General features: G+C 49.9%; 1 protein-coding gene across 8 annotated transcripts in view; it reads right to left on the reverse strand.

The window, feature by feature from the left end:
- Window positions 1-22,857, reverse strand: part of NINL (ninein like) — a 171,765-nt gene that overhangs the window by 39,929 nt on the left and 108,979 nt on the right. For 7 of the 8 annotated variants that reach the window (XM_044263836.1, XM_044263837.1, XM_044263832.1 and 4 more), the window contains exons 7-13: window positions 22,325-22,477; window positions 19,116-19,286; window positions 15,311-15,447; window positions 13,828-13,968; window positions 8,023-8,197; window positions 6,831-6,941; window positions 6,143-6,223 (exon numbers count right to left, since the gene is read on the reverse strand). In XM_044263836.1, coding sequence (XP_044119771.1) covers window positions 6,143-6,223; window positions 6,831-6,941; window positions 8,023-8,197; window positions 13,828-13,968; window positions 15,311-15,447; window positions 19,116-19,286; window positions 22,325-22,477 — 969 coding nt within the window. The remainder of the gene's footprint in view (window positions 1-6,142; window positions 6,224-6,830; window positions 6,942-8,022; window positions 8,198-13,827; window positions 13,969-15,310; window positions 15,448-19,115; window positions 19,287-22,324; window positions 22,478-22,857) is intronic. The other variant, XM_044263833.1, reaches the window with a different exon arrangement.

Raw genomic sequence — 22,857 nt, forward strand, 5'->3', positions numbered from 1 at the left:
AGTGAGCCAAACAAAAGCAGGGGCCACTTCTCAACCTTCTAGGACCCTGTACCACTTTTGAGCACTCCATATACAGGAGGGGTTCAGACAAAAAAAAAAAAAAAAAAAAAGAGTGGAGTGGAAACTGAGGAGAAGTGTAGAAAACACAGAGAACCATAAGAGCTGAAACACCAGGGATGTTGTGACATGGGTGTGAGACAGCAGAGTCCCAGGATGTGTCCTGGGATTCTTTCCTCTGCTGCTGTTGAATCTGGGAAGTGTTCTTTCTACAGTTACTGAGCCAAGAGGATACCAGGTGCTTCAGACCAAGGGCCACAGAGCCAAGATGATCATACCAAACAGAAAGTATGGGGTTTGGGTAAGCACGCACACTGGGCTAAGTGGAGGGATCGGGGAGGGTCATGAACGCTTCAGAGGAAGGGTCACATTTGCAACCAGTGTGATTCGGTCCACACATGAAAGAAACATCTCAACAAGTACACCTGGTTACCTGTTTTTCAAATGGCTTAGTTAATAGTCACTTTCTCAGACAGTACCACAGCCAGCACACCACAGCTGTTTGTGTTGCCGTGTCCACTCATGACTCTGGGTCTGTGTCCTCCTTCTCTGGAAGCCTAGCAGGCTTGTGACTGCCCCATGGCAAAAGTGATTGCAAAAGTGATGCCCCATCTTCCAAGGGTGCAGCTTTTAACTAGCTTCTCCTTTGGGGATATTCCCTCTGGGGGAAGCCCAAGCTAGCTAAAGGCCACATGGAGAGGACTTGGGGCCTGGCCCCTGGCACATCCACAAGGCTTCATATCCCTCACTGGGTTTTTAATCTTATTTAAGTTTCCTCTCCAGGAGGCTCTCACTGAATAAACCTCATCTTCCCAAAACTGTTCCTGAAGGCCAGTGCCTGGCCTGTGACTACATCTCCCCTGGAGAAGGAGCCTCTCAGTGGCAGTTCTAGTTGGTGGGAGAAGGGACAGGCTCTGCACAGATCTTATCAGAAGCACTTCACAGAGGGTCATTGTACCTCATTCAGAATCTCCTAGACAAATATGCAAGTTTCCCCATGGAGGAAGTAGTTCTGTCTGGGGGGGGGGGGAGGGCAGGGCAGAAAGTTAGAGCGTTGGGACAAGTGTGCAAAGCAGAGCAAGCACCCTCTGGTTCCTGACATAGCCTGTGGTCACTACTGCTCCAGCCCTGGGATGTCTAAGAAGGCAGCACTCACCACATAGGCCACCGAGCATCTTAGGTATGGTGAGTGTGAATGGAAGTGTGCTGCAGCCTAAAATCTACACCGAATTTCAAAGACTGGATTCTAAAAGAAGGATTTAATGGTAACACTGTAGATATACTGAATTAAATAAAATATTAAAATTGATGTCACCTATTACTTTTTACATTTTTTAATGTGCCTATCGGAAAACTTAAAATTATATGTGTACCTTGTATTGGAAATTTTGAAAATATTCCACACATCTCAGAAATTCATCAATGCCAGAAAGCAGATTCTCTTATGTGCTATGCTGGGGATAGACGTCTCTGCTCTGAGGACACGGCAGGGAGCACGGCCACCTCTAACTGATGAGGATGACATGCACCAGCCTGGGCACCAGCCATGGGCCCCAACTCTACACAAGGGGTGTCTGGTGGGGCTGGGGAGCCAGGCACCTAATTCCACAGGGACTGACATTTACTTGGGGTGCCTATGGGTGCCAAAGGTGCAACTACAACAGCCAGGAATGGCAACAAGCCCATTGCCAGAATCCTGCAGTACTAAGGGTCTGAGGGGAGGGTGGGACTTCAACAGCAGCACTGGGAAGCATTGGAGAAGAAGAGGGTGCCAGCAGGCTGGTTGGCGCTACAAGCGAGGCCCAGGTAAGCACACACATAATGGGGGGGGGATGGGCACCCACCCAGGGATGGGCAATGGTGGGGACATCGGTCAGGGCTGGTGTGCGTCTCAGTCCATTTCTGCTGCTATAACAAAATACCACAGGCAGGAATTATCAAGAACAGAAATTTAGTTCTCGTAGTTCCGGAGGTTAGAGTCCATGATCAAGGTGCCGACAGATTTAAGGTCTGGTGAGGGCCTCCCAGTTCATAGATGGCCATCATTTCCTGTGTCCTTACGTGGTGGAACAGATGGCGGAGCTCTCTGGGATCCCTTATATAAGGGATATTTTCTATATCCCTTTAAGTTTCCTCTCCAGGAGGCTCTCACTGAATAAACCTCATCTTCCCAAAACTCTTCCTGAAGGCCAGTGCCTGGCCTGTGACTGCATCTCCCCTGGAGAAGGAGCCTCTCAGTGGCAGTTCTAGTTGGTGGGAGAAGGGACAGGCTCTGCACAGATCTTATCAGAAGCACTTCACAGAGGGTCATTGTACCTCATTCAGAATCTCCTAGACAAATATGCAAGTTTCCCCATGGAGGAAGTAGTTCTGTCTGGGGGAGGGGGGGAAGGGCAGGGCAGAAAGTTAGAGCTTTGGGACAAGTGTGCAAAGCAGAGCAAGCACCCTCTTTATATAAGCACCCTTTTATATAAGGGATATTTCTATATCCCTTATATAAAGCACTAATACATTTCACCTAATCACCTCCCAAAGACTCAGTACCTCCTAAGCCCGTCACTCTGCAGGAATAGGCTGCAACATATGAATTTGGGGACACACAAGCATTCCATGGGTAACAGTATGGAAATGCAGAGAAGAAAAATCTACATTTGGGGTTTCTGATCAAGAACATGCTCCTCCATTACAGTGTCCACCCAAGGCAACAGCAGAAACATGAAACAACAGAGCACTCTGATTAACACTTAACACTCCCCTTTAACAAAGGCAGCCTCACTGAGAAAATAGAGACTCAGAGTTGAAGGAAGTGACAAGAAGCTGAAATGATAGTTAAGTAGGAAGAAGATTCGGCAACAAGGGAAAGCATGGTTTCCTTGCCAACAAATATCCTGGTCACAAAGTACAGGGAAACACTAAGTAGTGACTTTAGAAAGGCTGGGTGATGCCCTGTGGGGAAGGCTGAAAGTCTCCACATCTGGAGACTGACTGTAATGCTCTAGCAGCAAAAACAGCAGAGTAGCAGGACTCCTCTGGCTCATGGGAGAATTCCAAGGGTCAACTTATAAGTGTGGAGTTGGGTGCTGGGCTTGGGAAATCATCCGTTGGCAACCATCATGGTAAAGACTGAAGCAGAAACTAAATCCAGGGAAAATTCTGATGAAGAGCAGGATGTTTATATGGTCTTTATGTGTCTCCCCACTGACTGCTCATTTAGTTGCATGGGAGAAAAAAAACCAAACAAACAGTAATTGTACAGTAGGGAAATTAGGCAACACCTTGACCAGGTGATCAAAACTTAACGTCACCGATGCGCCCCCCTGAGAACACATAATCTCAATTTAATCCAAAGGAAATATCAGAAAAACAAGTAAGAATATTTTAAAATATCACTTTAAAAATACCCATGTCAGAGACAAAAGCTGAAGGAAAGCCCTGTAGACTGGATGTGCCCTCTCCCCAACCCAATTCCAGGTTATCTTCACACCCAAGGTGAAGGTTTTGAAGGCGGGACCTTTCGTCGTGTCCTGAGGGTGGAGCCTCATGAAACAGATCAGTGCCCTCCTATTAGAGACCCTAGAGTTCCCTTGAAGGCAGCTTTCTGTCTGTCCCAGGAAAAGGGCTGTCACCAGACACCCGGCTGGCCTGAGCCCCTCACCTCCACCCCCAGGGCTCAGGAAATTTCTAGCAAAAGCTTCTGCCTAGCTGTTTATCTTACGTTTTAGGAACTAAACTCCTCAAGCCTTCTGCCTAGCTGTCAATCTCACCTTTTAAAAACAAACTAACAAACTGCTAGAAAGGAAAAAGCATTTGAAGAGGCTGGACTACAGATGAAGCAGAAAGTGCCAGAAGTGACCCACAGTTCCCTCAGCCTCATTATAATGTGAAAATCCCCTCTGAATATTTATCCCAAATCCTGCTAAAAGGAGCCTGCTTTCCCTTGTTCCCTGGGTTTTAATGACTCCCTACAATCTCCCTGTCAGTACAAAAAGAGTGATCTCATGAGGCAGCTCCACTGGGGTAGTCTCTGTAACTTACCACTTGGGGCTGAGAACTGTGGGAACGGAATCTCTTGTTAATAAGCCCCCCAGCCTGTGTCATCTTTGTTACAGCAGCCTGAATGGCCTGAAATGGAATGTTTCATGACAACCAAAGGCAGCATGTAACCATCTGTGGGATCCGGTACTACAGGGGGAAAGGTCTAAAGGACACTGTTAGATTAACTAACAAAACAGAAATATGACCAGTAGGTTAAGATATTGTATCAGCGGGAATCAGAAAGTTAACTAAATGCGCCACAGTTAGGTGGAATGGGAAGCTGGGTCTTCAGGAAGAAAAGCCCAGACTTCTGGCTTTGGCACATTTCTGTGGTGTAAGTAACTCCCACCAGAGCTGATTTCAAGCTTTCCAAAGTTTAACAAGAAGCTGCCAAAACTCATGAACTCTTAACAATCAATTCTGGGGCATCTGCACACCCCTCTGCAAGGTAGTAGGACTAAGCCCGATCAGAAAAGCGCACCGACCTGCTGAAGGGTAGAGTGGCCCCATGGTGCATGTCAGTCCCTCCCAGATGTTCAGAAAATCCCTGTGTATGCACATCCACACAGAGCAAGCAAATATACAATGTGCACACAGAGTAAGATGTAAACAACAGGGGAATGTGGGCAAAGGGTATCCAGGTGCCCTTGCCACTGTTTCTACTTTTGTAACTTCATGTATTAGAAATTATTTTCCAATAAAAAGGTTCTTTTTTAATGCTCTAAATGTAAGTTTGAAACAGCAAATAGTCAAAGAATGGAAAGACCAATTTCTAAATAAATAAACTAATACTAACATGTACTATATTTCTGATGTTTCAAAAAGTCAAATTTCAAGAATCAGAAGTGAAATGAGTAACAGTTCTTTGAGTAACAGAGTTCTGTGAGAGAAAAATGGGGTTTATGCCTGTTAGAAAGATCCAGGGCACTAAAGTAGCATATTAGTTGAGTTAGTTATAGGCTCTAAATCAAGGCAACAAGCTTAAAAGGAGAGAGGAAACATGACATGTCACTGCACCCCAACCATCAGGACACACCCCAACCCCAATCCAGCACACCCCCAGGGGAGGATCAGGAAGAGGGTGCCACAGCCAACCACACACAGGAATTTCCGGAAGGGCACCCTAGTATTCGGGGTTGAGAGTGGAGGAAAGAGCACAGGGCAGAAAGCAGTAGGTTATATCACACTCCTGAACAGCACACATGCTCACCTTTATCCTCTGGTGTTGCCAAAGCAACATGCAGCAGGAACAAAGTCAATTCTGACTTTACTTTGGAGGGAAATCATTAAGAAGTGAATTGGTAATAGACCCTTAAGATCACACAATAATGTTTTAGGTGTTGGGATCCTGGGTAATTTTAAGAGTATCACAGGGTGGTGGTATGTTTCAGCACCAATGACACTGTTCATCACCTCTGCCCTGCTCTCTGGTGTCTCCAAATGAACAGATGGCCCCCCGAGGTGTGGCTACCTGCATGGTGCCTTCAGAACTGGTGCCAGTCTCACACCCTTGGCCCGCCCCATGGGGCTGAGCACGGACACTGTGTAGGCAAGTTGGGTCCCCCCTCTTTATGGAACATGAGACTTGGGGGCCCCATCTATAGAACACAGGCTGAGATCAGAGGCTCCACCTGCTCTGCACATGCAAGGATGCTCCTGCCAAGACATGCTGGACTACCCTTCATGTGGAGGCCAGGAATGTGGCCCACCATGAATGAGAAGACGTGCATACCACCATCCAGATCTAAACCAGTCAGACCCTGGTGACCTGTACCACCCACCCATCCCGTGAGTTCCACACCCGCTCTTAGCAGGCATGGCTACGGAGGGCTATGTGGCCTTCTGGCACCAGGAGGTCTCTAGAGGGCCAAGCTCTTAGTACCTTCCCTAGCACCATCACTTGCTGCAAAGTGGGCTGGGCAGGGGGAGGGGGTGTGGGGCAGGGGTGCATGAGGGCTCCATGCACCAAAGACAAGAGTAATGGCCCCAGTACAAAACAAAGGCAATGTGATGGCTCAAGGTGGCAAAGGGGGCTGGGCGGGGCACATACCCGGCACTTGCACTCATACTCCTTTAGGACCTCCGCGAACCGCTCCTCCTGGGCCAGGAGCTCTGTGCTCTGTGGTTCCAGCTAAAAGTCAGACCCACACAGGAATATGGCAGACAGGAACTTAGGCCAGGTAGAATGTGTGTTATCACCCTCTCATGCTCCTCCCACTAGGCTCAGCATCTCTAGGTACAATCTTCCATCCCTCTTCCTCCTCCCTCCTCTTTTTTAAAAGACCTCAAGGCAAAAGGAGGCTCTGAGTTCATGGAAGGTAGTCCTACTCCCAGCTGGAGCCTGGGGTGCATTCCTGCCTCAGATGCCTGGGACACCCCCATGCAGCACCTCTCCCACCCTCCTTTACTTAAAGTGATGGGCAGGGCCAGAGGGAGACATCTCATGATGGGCATGGAGCTCTCCTCTGTGTCCCTCACCACTGAGAACCCATCATGAGGGTCCGTGCAGATGGCACTGTCATTAAATGTCCAGCAGGCATAGCGTCGCTAGGGTGTACCAGTACCCTGACAATAGCACAAAAAGGAAGAACACAGAAGGAGAGTTGCCCTGCTGCTTTTCTCTCCATTCTAGAATTGTAGTTGGAAATAACTGAATTCACTCACCTATGTATTCTTTTTCAAGTCCCTGACACTTTTTACCCAGAACCCAGAAACTCAGAATCAGCAAAGGGACTTGCCTTATCCTTCAACACAAACTCCAGGTCATTCTGAAGTTTCAAGACCAGCTTCTCTGATTCCAAAAGCTTTTCCACAACTTCAATAATCTCCTTCTGTAATCGACTGTTTTCCTACAAGACACAAGCCAGCAGTTTGCTGGACTTTGGGAGTGGAGGACAGAGCTGTGGGCAGCCTGTCTCCCCTCTGCATCAGGGACTTTTCCCTCAGAAGCACTCACAATCATGAAAGAAACCTGAAAATGCAGCATGACTGGTGCTCACTGCCTTGGCACCTGCAGTGGAGGCTGTGCTGGGGACCGGCACCACAGAGCCCCTCACCAGTGCCTGTCGCTTTCTCCACTGCCCCTTTTCCTGCCCTGAATGTTCAAGGAGGCTATGAGTAACACAAGAAGAGGCTGGGGGGCGATGCTTTCTGAGCTGTTGTCTGAAAGAGGGATTGGAAATGGCACCCTCACAGCTCAGATGTCCCCTTGGGGAAGAAGGCAGTGACCACAGACATAGGGAACCAGTGAGAAGAGCAGTAAGGACACAGTTCAGGCAAGGACACAGCTTTTCCCCCAGGGAGACAGAGACCAGGCAGATGTGGAAAGAATCTGCCGTCTCTGAGTTAGGAGAGGAAGACAGGAGCCCAGGAGGGACCAGGAGACATGGGGCCAGAGGACAGCTCAGGGGATAGAACCAAATGTATGGTGGGTATGGGTCATGGGACATTTACCAAAGCCCAGAAAACCCATTTGCTTCAAGCTACACACCAGGACTCCAACAGGGTAAGCTTTAGGTTTTGGGTTTTTGCTGATCCCACAGACACTCTGGTCTTGGGGTGGGGAGGGCATGCAGCAAAGCTGGCTATGGCTGCTGACCCTCTCTGACCACTGTCACCCTGAGCCAGAGCAGAAAGTAAGAGGTCTACAGGTCCCCCATGACCAGAGAGAAGGAAGAGGCAATGCCTCTTGTGGAAAAGCCAGGACCCTACTGCTTTGGCTCAGAAGTGTGTTCTCTCTGGTCACGGATGATGCTCCTCAGTTAGAAATCCCAGGCATTTCCTTACCATGGAAATGTGAACTTAAGATAACTAGGAGGTTTCCAGTTCCTGACTAGGAAAATGTGGGGAGTGGGAGGATGAACCTTCAGGGTGACCTCCTTTCTGTCGTTCAGGGAAGGATGACCTGGGGAACCACTGCTCCCCATCTACCTTCAGGGCCAGGGTCAGCTTCTCCCGGAGGCTGGCCTCCTCGGCCTGCAGGCGCTCCAGGTCCTTCTCCAGCATGGCCCTCTGCTTGCAGGTCTGCTCCCAGAACAGCTCACGTTCCCTCTCCACCTCGGATCGCAGGAGGCTCAACCTTTCCCGGTACCCCTGCTCCAGATGTCTGCAAAGCACACCCAGTCATGTGTCAATATGTCATGTTGAGTCCCAAGGAGACCCCCAGACCCATAATGACCCCCTCCTCTTGGGGGACATCCCCTGGGCAACTTGGCCTTTCTTCCCTGGAACCTTCCTGCCTGTAGCACTTGGCCACACTGTCTGGGACTCAATTGTTCCTGCTTGACAGATGGGGTCACTGGACTTCGGCTAAACTGCACATGCTGTAAGGGCAGGCGCCCTCCTTTAAAGCCCCCCTACCCTGGGCCTGATGGTGGATGCGCCCCCACACCCTCCAGGACTAGGAAGGTGACAAGGGAGGCCAGCAGGTCCCTGGAGCCTCTGGAGTAAGCTAGCCAGTGCTCTCTCTGGGTAGACCTCTCTGATGCCCTCTCCCCTTCAGCTACCTCCCACACCAGGGCAGCCTGGATAACCAAATGTGTACCAAAGTAAGCCCCTCATGCAGGACCCAGGCAACATAAAACCTGCAGACTGTGAAAACCAAAGCAATCAGAGGGGAAGGTATGAGACATTTCTCCCCCCCAGTTTCTGCTTACTCTTTTGTAAGAACTGATAGAAATATCAGCAGAAAAAGTGCTAAATCTTATTTTATTTTATTTTTTATTTTTTAAAGATTTACTTATTTGAGAGAGAAAGAGAGCGAGAACACGAGAACAGGAGGAGGGGCGAAGAGATGCAGACTTGCCACTGAGCGGGGAGCCTGACGCAGGGCTCAATCCCAGGACCCTGAGATCACTACCCAAGCCAAAGGCAGACGCCCAACCGACTAAGCCACCCAGGTGTCCCCAAATCTTAGTTTTATCACTGAAATAATTGCTTAGCAGGATTTCTCAAACCAAGTCTCTCTAGAATGAAGAGGATCAAAACTCTTACTTCATTTAGCAGAGGGCTTGGCAATGTTAATAATTCAGCAAAGAACACCAGGGGCTTGTCCTTCGCCCCAGACTGACCCTCCCACCCCTGCCCCAGACAGTCTAGACTTTCTCATCTCAGAACTTTAAGGAAAGAACACCCAGCAGGAAAGGAGATGGAGAAAGGGCAGCTATTACTTAGGGGAAAACAATAAGATGAATCTAGCTAATGTAACACTCCACAAACCTTTGTGGTAGTTTTAAAAAACACCTATTTGACCATATCACTGCATTCTTTAAAAGCTTTAGAAATATCCAACAAAAGAAAAATGGATAAATAAAACATGGCAGATGCGCATAACAAAGTGCTCTGCAGTCATCATAAAAGCATATATAATATGATACCATTTTGTAAATAATTCTGTGCGTGGGAAAAAGAAGTAAAGGACATAAAAAACTTCAGGAGTGATAACCTCTGAGTGAAATTTCTGCTTTTGTTTTTACTTTTAGTTGTTTTTCAATAATGAACATGTATCACTTATTTCTCTTGTAATAAGAAAAACCCAAATGCAGCCATAACAGCTATTTCTAGAAACTCCTGATACTGCTCCATTACTCATGGGGCAAAATCCAAACTCACAGGGCCTTCATGGACCCCTTGACAGATAAGGCTTTCAAGTTTGTGATTCTCTGGCCCCAGGAAAGATATCAGAAAATTCTTCCCATGTGCTTGGGAAAGAAGCAAGCCTAATATGCCATGACTGAAGCAAACCAATTTTCAGTTATAAAATGATCTAAAACCAATTTACATTTAGCTCTTGGACACAGTTCTTTAAAAAGGAATTTTCTCTCTTGAACAACATTAACCAATGGTTGGCACATGGCAGTGCAGGGCAGACAGGAAGATCATGTGGGAGTCAGGCTGCTCCAGATTCTAGACAGGCACCTGTGGGCTCCTCTTGCCCCATGGTCCCTAGGAGGCTGCGACCCAAGGTCTCAGTGGCACCAGAATCAGTCCAACTCCTGCTCAGGGCAGATCCCAAGCCTCCAACGTCAGTGGTGAGTCTAACAACAGACCCATGCTGTTAGAAGAGCCATGAGGAGGCAGGGGAGGCACCGAGAAGGGAAGAAGTGTGTCTGCAATCCCTCTGTTGTCCTCTTCCAAAGTTCCTTCAGTCACGCTGTGACTGAGAGAGGCTCACTCTGTGGAAACCCACGCTGACCTCACATTCTATTTTGTGAGATCAGGGAACTAAGGAGACTACACCAGGTGAGCAAAATCATACATCAGCAGCTGCAAAAGCCAACCAGCTAAGGACTCTAATTTCATCCACAGGAACTTGCTCAGTTAGAAGTGGTCAGTGGGGAGGCTTGTGGCTGGATGCTAGAAGGGAATCAGCTGAATACAGACTGTCGATTGCTGACAGGAGCAGAAACAATAGGCAGTTATTTCTTAACTAAGTCCTCCCTTGCGAAAAACACCACCCATGTTCCACATGGAGGGAAGGGCAGCTCAGCAAGGCCACAGCCAGCACATCCTCCGAGCTACTCAGTCACGGTGTCATGGTTGGTCTCCCCACCCGGGGTTCCATAGGCTTACTACCACCTCCTTACAGTGAGACCATGTTTATTTATTTTCTCAGGTTTGACTAGAAATATTTTTGAAAATTTGATGAAAGGATCCTTACAGGCTACAGGCACCAAGCCCCACTGATGGTCTCCTGAACATCCCACTATCCTGTGAGAGTCTTTCATGCAAGAATGATGGAATGAGTTTGCATGAGTGCAAACTTATACATACCCACTGTATACTCAGACAGACACACAGACACACACACACACAGACACACACACACAGACACACACACACACAGACACACACACACACACAAGCACTCTTCCACACTATAGCCTTGATGCCATCTCTTGCATACCTTTTCTCCAAGCCAGGCAGAGGTAGGTGTGGACGTCTACTGGAGAGCAGACCAGGATCTCAGCCTGCTGCATCTAGCCTTCTCCAGCCACCCTCAGGCCTCTGCGATTCCAAAGGCCTGTGGACTCAGATGGGTGGCCCTGCTCAGCTCTGAGCCTGCTTCCCCACAGACCAGTAGGGATAGGCAATACCCTCCTTTGGAACCCCTAGTGCATGGGTCCTATGGGAAGGTGAGCCGGTGGGGCCCTCTCATGTGCTGACCTAGGATGGCAGTATGTGACTCCAGGTGACCTCAGCTTGGGAAGAGCTCCTTCTGCCTAAAGGTCTGTTTTCTTACACTCTGAATACAAGGCAGACCAGGGCCTCACACTCTCTTATCTCAGAGAAAGCATATGACAAGGAGATGGGAGACCTGGCTTCAACTTTTAGGCCACGTTGGTTGTGTGATTATGGCATGCTACTACACTGCTACAAGCCTCAGTTTCTTTGGCTGAAAAATGGGGCCAAAATGGCCTCTCTGGATAACTGTGGCTGTTGAGTCAGGATACCCAGTGCACAACAGGAGCACAACATATCACAGTTTCCCAGGCTGCAACAGAAGCTCCCTCCTAGGGGGTTGAGGGGCTCCTCAACCTACGGTGCCCAGCATCCCTGCTGAAGATGAAACGGGCTCTTGGTCTTCGATCCTTACTGTTCAGTTGGGCACAATCAACTGGCCCTGTGTGGCTATGAAACCACCCCCCAACATCTGCTATGGCCACGTTGTGAACCTTGGAGCCCCAGGAAAGCAGGCTACACCCCTCGATGTCTCCAATCTCTCCCACTGTGAGCCATGGAGGCAAGGGCTTTGTAATTGTGACCGTGACAGTCCCCACACATGGCAGGAGTAAGCCTTTTTGGGATAGTGCTCAGAAGCCTGCTGTAAGGTGGATGGGGGCAGATAAAATGTCCGTACACTGCCCACCCAGGGCCACGCATGTGGGGGCTTCATGTAGGTCATGTCAAACACTGCCAGCAGGGCTGGGGTGAGGAAAGGGTTCCCTTTCAAATGCAACCACACAAGACAGTGAGAGGCAACATCCGAGAGATGCAGGAACCGGATGGCTTATCACAGGCTCTCACACACCTGCTCGCTGAAGCCACATATACCACCTGAGTTCCTCAGCTACCTGCAGGCATGAGATGTGCCTGGTGGCTACAGGCACCAAACCCCGCTGAGGGCTCAAACACAAGGACTGGTAGCCTCCCACCCAGAGCACAGTCTGTCAGAATTCCCACTTCACAGCTGAGGAATCTCAGGGGCTCCGTTCACCTGATGAGGGAGCACGGGGCTGGCTGAAGATAAAACAAAAGCTGGCGCCTAGCACCCCGCTCTCCATCCGCTCCCCCTCTGTCATATGTGTAGCATCCCTCAGGCAGCCCTGACCGCCATGAACAATAAACAAATAGTTAACTTGCAGAGCTAGACAATCCTGCTAGACAGGAGTCTCCCTTGGCTTACAAATGTCCTAAATCTCACTAACAAAGGCGATTGATAGCAGGATTGTGACACCCCACCAAAAAGTCTCCCAACTATCTTAATGTTAATAGCTGGTCTAAAGACAACATTGATCCAGCCACAAGGGTAAGGCCTCGGGTAGGCCTGGGACATCCTGGCACCTTGTAGGCCCTCTTTAGCATATGAAAACTCCGTTGAAACCTCCCTTCCCCTCACCTTCCCCCAACTGCAGGGTACATAACCTGCCATCCCTCACAACCCTGGGCAGCCGCATCTCTGCCTGCCCACGGGTCCTGTCCCCGTGCTCTAATAAACCACCTTTTTGCACCAGAGACGTCTTAAGAATTCTTTCTTTAGCCGTCGGCTCCGAACCTCACCCCACCGAACCTGACCTAGGTTCTGGGACTTCATCACACCCAGGGTCATAGCAAGAGCTGCTGAGGGAGAATGAGGTGGGAGGCTCATAGCCTCCCAGTGCCCCCACTACTACCACTACCAAGAGCTGAGTATAGCACACTGGTTTTCCACAATGCACACACTTTGCTATCCTTGAGGGGACACCTCCAGGTGACAAAAGCATCCAGAAAGTGAATAACCAGCTCAGTTCCCGCCAGGGAAGCCTAGCACAGACTGTTCCCCGCAGTGGGGTGAAAAGCCCCTCCTCTGCTTGCCCTAGCCTGGGGTCTGATCTTCGGGCTGGATTTCTTCACATTTTGGTTAATAAACCAGAGAGGTGGGTTTTGTCTCCATAAAAGGTCAGAAATCCTTCCCTCTGGTCTGTGCAGCCACCAGCCCCCCAGTGCAACAGACCGCCCCCCAGGGGTCTGCTTAACCCATTGTACCTCATAACATCTGAGGTCAGGTTTCAGGCTCCGGGCTCCTCCCACCATGGCAGGCTCCTTTCATCAGGCTCCAAAACCATTCACCAGCCCTCTTTCAAAGCCATCGTCCATGTCACCAGCCACAGGCACACACAGAAGACCCGGGTTAAGAGGGACAGACCCCATTAATAAAGCAGAGAATGGGAATTTTCCCTGCAGTCCACAGGCACACACAGCTGGATGCTCCTGCACATGTCCCCACAGCATTAAGAGCAAGGCTGTTTTTTAAATACACCCCTCTTCTTTCCAGGAAGGACATCCCCAGAGGTGCACTTTCAAGATTTCTACTGGCTCAGGTGAAACAGGAGGGCCTCAACTCCAGCATGTTCATGACCATGGCCTCAGCTAGCAGCAGTGTCACATCCACCACCCACCCGTGGCCAGGGCTGGGGAATCACCACCCAGCTGCTAAGGAGTTGCCACCCTGGGCTTGGGTATGACCCCAAGACCTACTGAATTTTCTTCTCTGTGAGCTGCTCTAGGGCAGAGTGACAGTCATCCATCTCTTGCACAAACTCCAGGTTCCTCTTCTCTGCTTTCTCCAGGTCCTGCCTCGCCTTGTCTCGCTCCTTTGCCATCTGCTCCACTTGCCCCCTGCCACAGGAAGGAAACAGGGTGAGATGAGGACACATGCTCTGGGGCCAGCAAGCCCTGTGTCTGCATGAATGACAGAAGGGGCTGCATTAACGGGGTGCTGAGCATGGGCAGTGCTGTGCTTTGACCTCACTGCCACCACCAACCATCTCCTGAAATTGGTTTCCAGAATTACTCTGTCCCTTTTACTTGCACATACTGAGAGAGAAGCTAAATGATGTGTCAAGAAGGTTTCTAGAAAGTTTCTGAACCAAGGAAGTATGAACCAAGAGCCTTACAGTGTGCCACACCTCCAGATGGCCCAGAACAGGTGAGAATTTATCCGTGCCCCCTCCCCTCCTGTCTCCTCTCCCAGGGATCCTCAGCACCCAATCTAGGACTAGATACATGAAGGGGGAGAAGGCTGGCCACCCATGGTCCTGCCTGGTCACACCCCGACACCTGCAGCCTGACATCCAGGTGAGTCCCCCAGAGCAGGTCACACCTGTAGCTCTACACTCCCCGACACCTGCCATTTTGACCATTTCTCCCCCTGAAGAGCATGGAGCTTTTCTTCCTCTACCTTCCCAAGGCAGAGTCTTTCTGGGGTCCTATTTGCAAAGCTGCCTGAGGGTCAGAAAGCTCACCTATCAGCACCTAACAGGATGCAAAATCTTGAGGACAGAAATCATGATTTCTTTTCTGCAGCTTTGGGACACCAATAAACACAAAAATGATCTTTATGCCAATCTGCTGAGCAGACAGATGGCCTGAATACTCAGCTAATCGAAAGCTGAACTCAACTAAAATGGAACTCATTCTCTGCCCCTCCCCCCGTCACTTTGCTCTTGGTGACCATGTTGAGGAACACTTTGTTCTCTTCCCCAGCCAGCCGCCCCAGCTCAGGAGCCCTCTGCCTGCTCTTGGAACACATCCCTGCCGGCTAGAGGATTTTGGCCTCTGCATCCAAGAGCTCCAGTGTCAGCAGGATGAGCATCATGTTCAAATGCCCCCTTTGGAACCTTGCTAAAAGGGGCTAAGGGAGGACCTCGACATCAGTTTCCAAGTGTGAAGACAGGCCAGTGACTCTGAAATTCTGTGGCTGTAAAAACCCAATCAGCAAGGCCCTCTCAGGCCACACACAGGGATGTCACTCAAGCCATGGGGAGTGCTCAGCTATTTCCCTGTCCCCCCAAAATGCCCACTAAAGGAGAGCCAGTGGAAAAGGTGGTGTCGAGCTCCCTGGCCCCTGGGACTGGCTTGGAGTGGACAAGGGCAGGATGCCCATTTCCTGGGACTTCCTACCACTCAGCAGGCTGGCTAGCTGTGCCCACCCCCCAACCCCAACACACTGAGCTCTTACTGGCGGAAGGTCAGCTCCTGGCGGTAGCAGGCCAAGGCTGCCTGCTGAGTGGCACCACCAACCATCATGAGCTCATTCTCAAGGGCCCAGGTCAGCTCCAAAAGGTTCACCTTCTCGTCCACACTGAAGTCGAGACTCTGGAAATAGCAAAGTCTGTTGGGCAGGAAAAGATGGGTGGCCTCTCCAAACACTTCCTGGCTTTCCTAAGAGCAGGCAGGGCCCAGGTCCACACTGTCCTATAGGCAGTACCTGCCAACTTTTCTACGTGTAAAGTCTCTGCCTCTATCACCATTCATCTTATGGATGTGGATGTGCTCCAGGCTAGACAGAGAACCTCATCCTAAAAAAGTAACTGACACAGAAGGGGCATGTCCCAAGCAGAGGACATCATGGGGCTTGACAGGAGACCAGGGGAGACGCCTTTCTCCCTGTGAAATAACTTGTTGTGTGGACCCTGCTAGCCCTGGGAGCTGTATGAGGAGACCTGACCTGAGCTCAGTGTCACTGAGAAGCAAGCAGAGGAGAATGCAGAGATCCCTGACAACACCCCTGGGACGCCTTTTCCCGAGTGTCTGTCCAGGTAAGCCCCTAACGTCCACTCTGCTTAAGCCAGGGAGTTGAGTTGTTATCATTTCAAGCTAATAGAATCTCTGTGAAATGTGTGTATGGGTGGGTGGAAAAATGATCTGACAGACGAGCCATGGCCCAGCACCACAAAGAGTGGAGCACTCTTTTCCCATCAGGGTTCTGAAAATAAGAGAATAAAACAATTTATATGTATTGTACCACAGTAATAATAAACCATACCCGTATACCCCTCTGCTCAACTAATAACACTTGCTGCATTTGCTTTTCTCGTGTTGAGTATTCTTGACCCCTGCTTCTTTCTATGATGTCAAAAAATAGTCATGTCCAGAGGCAGGCACCACGTCAGGGCCTGTAGATTAAAGAGCCACCGCATTCCCAGATCACACGTGGGAATGAGACATGCTCCCTTTTTTAACTTATACCACAGACACTTGATTTCCACTGCTCCCCCACCTCCCAAAGCACTTCTGAAGAGAAATGACAGAAGGCAAAAACATGACAGGTCACAGCAGCAGCTTCCTGGTCAAGGAGAAAGGAGTCATCAAAACCCACAAGGGATGGGTAGAAACCAGTCTCCAAGACAGCCCCGTGCCCCTCACCTTCTGGTATCCACTCCCAGGTCCTCCCCTTCCACACCGAGCAGGGCCAGCCCGTGACCCACAGGGTACTGAGGAGGTAACAGTGTAGGGTTTCCAAGGCTGGGGTGTGGCAGACACATGGCCTCCTCCCCGCCCTCTCTGAGATGGTGCTCCAGGGAAGCTGCTGCCCAGATGTGAGGACGCTCAAGCAGTCCGAGGAAGGGGCCCTGTGCAAGAAAGGAGGCCCTCCCACCTACAGCAAGCATCAATCTGCCAACTTGGAAGAAGCAGCTCGGCCCCAGTCAGGCTCTCACAAGGCCTCTGACCAACCTCAGGGGAGACCCTGGGCTAGAACTACCCACTAATTCCCAAATTCCTGACCAACAGAAGCTGTTCTGTATAAGAACAGTCATCGTGTGTGAAGGTGTAATTCAATGGTGATTTGTTGAGGAGGGACAGATAACCAATCCCAGGCCTCCTCACAGAGCATCCCTGAGGGCCTGGCCAGGAAGTGCCCTGAAATGGCCAGGTGTCTTGAGAAGCTGAGTACATGACACCAACACGTCCAGGTTGAGGGCTCACTCAGCTGGGTGCTTCCTTGGGCAGCAGCCTGTGGTCTTGACCACCAATGTCACAGGTAAGCAGTTTCTGAGAGTGTTGCGGGCAGGAAGGGGCTTGACTCGGCAGGCCAGGACCTGGACCACCTGTCCCACTTACTGGTGCACAGGCAGCCACCCCATCTGTCACATGAGATAGAAACACCTTCCAGGCTGCATGAGGAGTAAATAACATCACAAACTTCACAGGTCCTTGCTTGGTGCCAAGTACTGAGAGTTCAGTAAACATCGTAGCCTTTCAACAAAATGGAAGCAAACTCAATGCAACTGGTGAATTATAAATTGCTAAAGAACTGGAAATACTCTGTGATAGCAGGAAAGCAACAAAAATGTTAAGTTATGAAATGTCAGAGGCAAATTTGAGATTCACCATCTGTCAGGTTATGATGGCAGCTGACCCACCTCCAAATGACAGGGAATCAGAACATAGTTTCAGGGAGAATCCCCAAACCATGAATTCCTTTGCTCTCTACCCTCCCTAGCGGCCAATCTGGTGATCTGGGCTTGGTCTCTAACAATTCCAAGGGCCAGGTGCCCAGGCCTGTCCTGGCTGTTCAGGCTCCACCCAGGCTGCTGGGTGGTCACATTCAGCAATGGCTGAGTTGAGGTCCAGGAGGGACTGGCTCAAGGTGTCAGGAGGCCTGTCTTAGAGACTGTTGCTGGACTCCTCCATGTAGTGTTAGTTTGTGATAATAGGGACATTTTGAGAGGTAATCTGATGAAGCCTATCAAGAATTAAAACTCATAGCTTCAGGAATCTGGCCTACAAAGAAATACCAGCATAGAAACAGGAAGATATATATACATTTTAAATGCCAAGATTTAAAACAGAAAAAAAATCTACATGTACAAGAGAGAAAAGGTAACATAAATTAACAAGTATATGGTATACAGATTTTGCAAAAAAAAATTTAAAGCTGGAATATCTAAAATACGTATTTCTTCTCTGTGTTGGGGAAGGGCTCTATAGTACTCCCATTAAGCTGTTAGGTTGCTCCTCCTGCAGAGTGGGAGCAAAGGGGAGCAGGCTTTACTATTTTTCTTTAAATTTTCTATACAGTTGATACCTTTTTTTTTTTTACAACAAATTCAGAAAATAAGATCATCAGTCTAGCTTACCAATACACTTCCAAGAACACACAGTGTGTTCTTCCCTCACCCTTGTCCTGCTCCCAGAGCAGGCTCCCTCCAAACCCCAAGGGTCTGGCCCTAAGCTCCTGGGGGAAGTCAGACTGGCCCCCCTCTGAGGACAGCCAGGCAGCACACCTCTCTATGTCCCACCCAGTGGAGGGAGGGTCTGGGCAAGCTGGGTCTGTGGGGAGAGGAGCTTGCCTAGGCTGGCAGGCAGCTCTGACAGAATTCAGGTTCACTAAAGAGCTTGTCCTCAACAAATGGAAACACTCAGACTACTGGGATTGTGACATCCAGTAAGAGTCTCTACCACAAGGAAGGAAATTTCCTTCCCTCATCTGGGACTGAATCCCTCATCCAGGCAAGCAGAACATCTCCAAGGTTAACAATGCACTGGAGGGAATGTCAATATACTAAAACCTATTTTCAAATGGATTTGTTTCAGACTGTTGTTTTTCTGTTTCTTATTTATTATCTTTTTAAATTAAAAATCTCCTATATTTTAAAGATTTTCATTTATTTTTCAAAGAAAGAGAGAGAGAGAGCACATGCACAAGCAGAGGGAGCAGCCGACAGAGAGAGAAGCAGGCTTCCCACCAAGTAGAGATCCCGAGGCAGGACTCAATCCCAGGACCCTGGGATCATGACCCCACCCAAAGGCAGACACTTAACCGACCAGGCCACTCAGGCATCCCCAAATCTCCTATATTTTAATAGTAAAAAATACAGAAGAAAGTAATTCCAACAGACCTTTCCTACATGGGGTTCTCTGCAGAGAGTTAAGGGCCTATGTGTCTGGGATACTCTGTCTGGCCTCCTCTGTGTGCAGAGGGCCCCAAGGTCCCCCCGGATGTTCTCCCGGGGGCAGCTCTGAAGAGACCAGTTCCAGACCTGCAAGATCTCCCTGCCATTCGGAATTCCCTCCTGGGCCCACAGGGCGATGAGCTGCTCCGGAACTGCAAAGCCAGTGCCGTCATCAATGCTGCACAAGAGACGCAGGCCTGAGCACACAGACACAAGGGACGATGTTGTGGCAGTTGGGCAGCCACCCTCCTCCAGGACCTGCATGCAGGGAAAGCAAAGGGACCCATCAGCACTTCGGCCTCCTGTCCATTTTTAGGACTTTCCAACCTCAGCAGCCTATGCTCAGCCCTTCGCTGTCTTGTTCAGGCCCAGTAAGAACCACTCACACAGTGACTAGGAAACAGAGACAAGGCACCATCACACAGTGTGCCCAAGACTGCATGGCTCTGTGGGCAACAACTCGAGGGAGATTTGAACCCAGGACTCTGGACACTCAGCCCACTGCCTTTGCAAGGACCCTGGTGCCTGCTTTCCTACCGTCCACCAGAGGTCTTGCCCAGGGAACACATCCTAGGGCCCTTGTGGCCTGACCAGTCAGCACAAGCTGCTTGGTGGGAGACATGAAGCAGTTTTAACCTCTCTCCCCGATGCAGTAATGGTGAGCACCTGGCCTCTCAACAGGAGAGCCGGAGATGGCAGAGATGGCACCAGCCAATGCTAGGAAATCCAGCCTATGGAGAGAAACCCGAGACGTGCTTGAAAAGAGGAGGTGGAATGGCCCAAAGTCACACATTTCCCCAGGCCTCAGAAACACATCTCACAGCTGACAGAACTGGGGAGTTTGGGCTTTGTTTTTTTTTTTTAAGATTTATTTATTTATTAGACAGAGAAAGACAATGTGAGCAGGGGGGAGGGGCAGAGGGACAAGCCGACTCCCTGAGGAGTGGATGGATGCTGAGGATGGAGCTGATGGCCTAATCTCATGACCCTGAGATCCAGACCTGAGCCAAAAATCAAGAGTCGGATGCTCAACCGACTGAGCCACCCAGGAGCCTCAGAACTGGGGAGTTTTAGGAAGAAAGGGAAAAAATCTCTTGGCCGGAAAACTGATCTATTATGGTTACAGGCTATAAGAATCCGTCGTCAAGCAGGGTTATTTTCTGCTGGGGTGCTTGGGTGGCTCAGCTGGTTAAGCATCTGCTTTAGGCTCAGGACATGATCACAGCATCCTGCGGTGCATGTGGATACTTGCTCAGCGGGGAGTCTTCTTCCTACCCTTTCTTCCTTTGCACCTCCCCACCACTCAAGCTCTCTTGCTCTCTCAAATAAATGAAAAAAGAAAGAAAGAAAGAAGGAAGGAAAGAAAGAAAGAGAACTTAAAAAAAAAAAAAGACTGTTTTCTGCCCCAGGCAGAACAAGCATTTGCTGTCTGAGGCCACAGGAATGAGGAGCAGCTGCCCCTTCTTTCTGGCCACCAGGGCTTCCACCACACTCCAAGGGCTCCCCTCCTTGCTGGCTTCCTTTCAGCCTCCCTCACAGAAGTCTCTTGCTATTCCCAAACATTCCAAGTTTGTCTCATTGCCTAAAACACTGTCCCCCAACACTTCCATGGTTGTGCTTCCTAGGGCTCTGCTCTGACAGCCCCTCCTAGCCCACCACACCCCCTCCCCACACTCAGTTCTCAGCAAGTGCTCCCAGACCCACACACCCTCATCTGTTCTCAGTTGTATTCCTACCTCTCCAGAAACACTTTCTCATGAACTGGTGCTCACTAACTTGTGCTAGGTACTTTACAGTCCTATAAAGCAAGCATTTGACCCAGGGGAGTGAGAAGCTCAAGAATGGCTTGGAACGTGGCCATGGCCATGTGGAGAAGGTCAGATACCCAAATGCACCCCGACCACCCTTATCTCCCTCCCACCTGTTTCCTTGGTGAGGCCTGTGAGCTTGAGGACAGGTGTGTCTAATAGGAGAAGGTGGGGGCTAGGCTGCATACCGGAAGGCCCAGCAGCACCATGCCACCCCAAAGCCCACATACACAGGATGCAATACCCTCCACCCACAGCCATGTGGGCTCAGGGCACTTCCTGGGCAGTCAGGTTTTCCTTGGGCCCTGCCTCTGACTAGAGGTGGGTCCTGCCTGGCCTCAGACCTGCGCCCCACAGCTCAGAGCCCTGGCCAGCTGTGCCTCCTCATTGGAACACAGGAACAGGGACAGCTCCATCACAGAGGAAGCACCCTCTTTCCACTGGCACCAGGCACAAGCTGGTGGGACTTCATTGTGGCCTCTGACCTTACATGGCCTGACACCTTCCTTTAATGCTCTTAGTTTCTTCTCTGTCCATTCTCATCAGGTTCAGATTCAGAAGCTGGACTCTCAGATTACCCAGCCTAGCAGAAACAATGTCACTGGTCCTGCACCACCGCCCACAAACTATGGGATCAGCCACATCAGCAAGCCTCTTCAGAGAACCATGCCCTGTGATGGAAGAGGGAGGTTTTCCTGTGCTGGGATGGAGAAAAACCAAATACTAAGCCAACAGTCACCAAACGAGATCACAATGAACTCATTTATTTATTTATTATTAAAATTTTTAAGGAATTTACTTATTTATTTAACAGAGAAAGAAACAGACAGAGATTGAGAGCACAAGCAGGGGGAGTGGCAGGCAGAGGGAGAAGCAGACTCCCCACCGGGGAGGGAGCCCGATGCGGTTCTCTGATCCCAGGATCATGATCTAAGCTGAAAGCAGATGTTTCACCGACTGAGCCACTTAGGTGTCCTGAGATCAAATTTAAATAACTGCCCAAAATCTGCTCTCCTCTATCTGCAGCGACCTGGTATTTGTATGAGAGAGAAAATTTAGGAATATAGGACAGGGAGAGCACAGGGTAAGGAGTACCTGGGGAACTACTCCTAGGGAAGGTATGGAATACTCTCACTACACCACAGCAGGGAGGAGAGAAGGAGCTCTCCTACTGGAAGGCAGCCTATCCCACAACCAAGGAAGGCTGCCAGGTAAGCCTCATTGACTACTTATGAGGCACCCATTTTACATATGAAGAGCCTGTGGCTCAGAGAAGGCAAGTAACTCAAACAGGGACACATAGCTAGGGAGGGGCAATGCCAGATCAGCCACAAGACCTGTGTGGTTTTAGAATCTAGATCACATGGCCTCCCACTGACACACATACGTATACACACACCCACCAACTCCCAGGTCTGCGAAGTCGCTGAAGGCCAGAGAGCAACAGCAATTATTGCTGTGGTTCAAGGCTTAATCATCCCATTTTACCTGGTAATGAGACCAGGACATGCTCGGTTTGACAGGAGTGGAAGATTCTGGAAGTGAAGTGGGCCCATGATTGAACAGGCCAAGCTGGAATTCCTCAAGACTCACTCTGCCGTCTCCGTCTTGATCCAGTTTGTTAAACAGATCCTCCAGTTCCTAGACAAAAGCCACCACACCAGTGCTGAGGCCACCCCCACTCAGGCCTTCCCTCCCCAAGCTGGGCAGTCTGCTCATCCTTATCAAATTCAAACTGTCTGGGACACTCTGACCTCCCTTTACTCTGGCCTGTGACATCTCCACACCTGGTCACTTTCCACCCTGCTGTGAATGGATGCCACCTGCACTTCCTAATTCCACAAATATCCATTCAGAGTCTACCATGCCAGGAACTCACTGGATGGTAAGAAGACATACATATGGAAGGTGCCCTGTGTCCCCAGCAGTTCAGGAACTACCAAGGACAGCAGGGCTAAGAAGAATTTTACCAAGGGGGAGCTTCCCCATCACCACTGCCCACTCCTGCAGAAGGAAGGAGG

Source organism: Neovison vison, chromosome 8, assembly GCF_020171115.1.
Source record: "Neovison vison isolate M4711 chromosome 8, ASM_NN_V1, whole genome shotgun sequence".
Taxonomy (NCBI): domain Eukaryota; kingdom Metazoa; phylum Chordata; class Mammalia; order Carnivora; family Mustelidae; genus Neogale; species Neogale vison.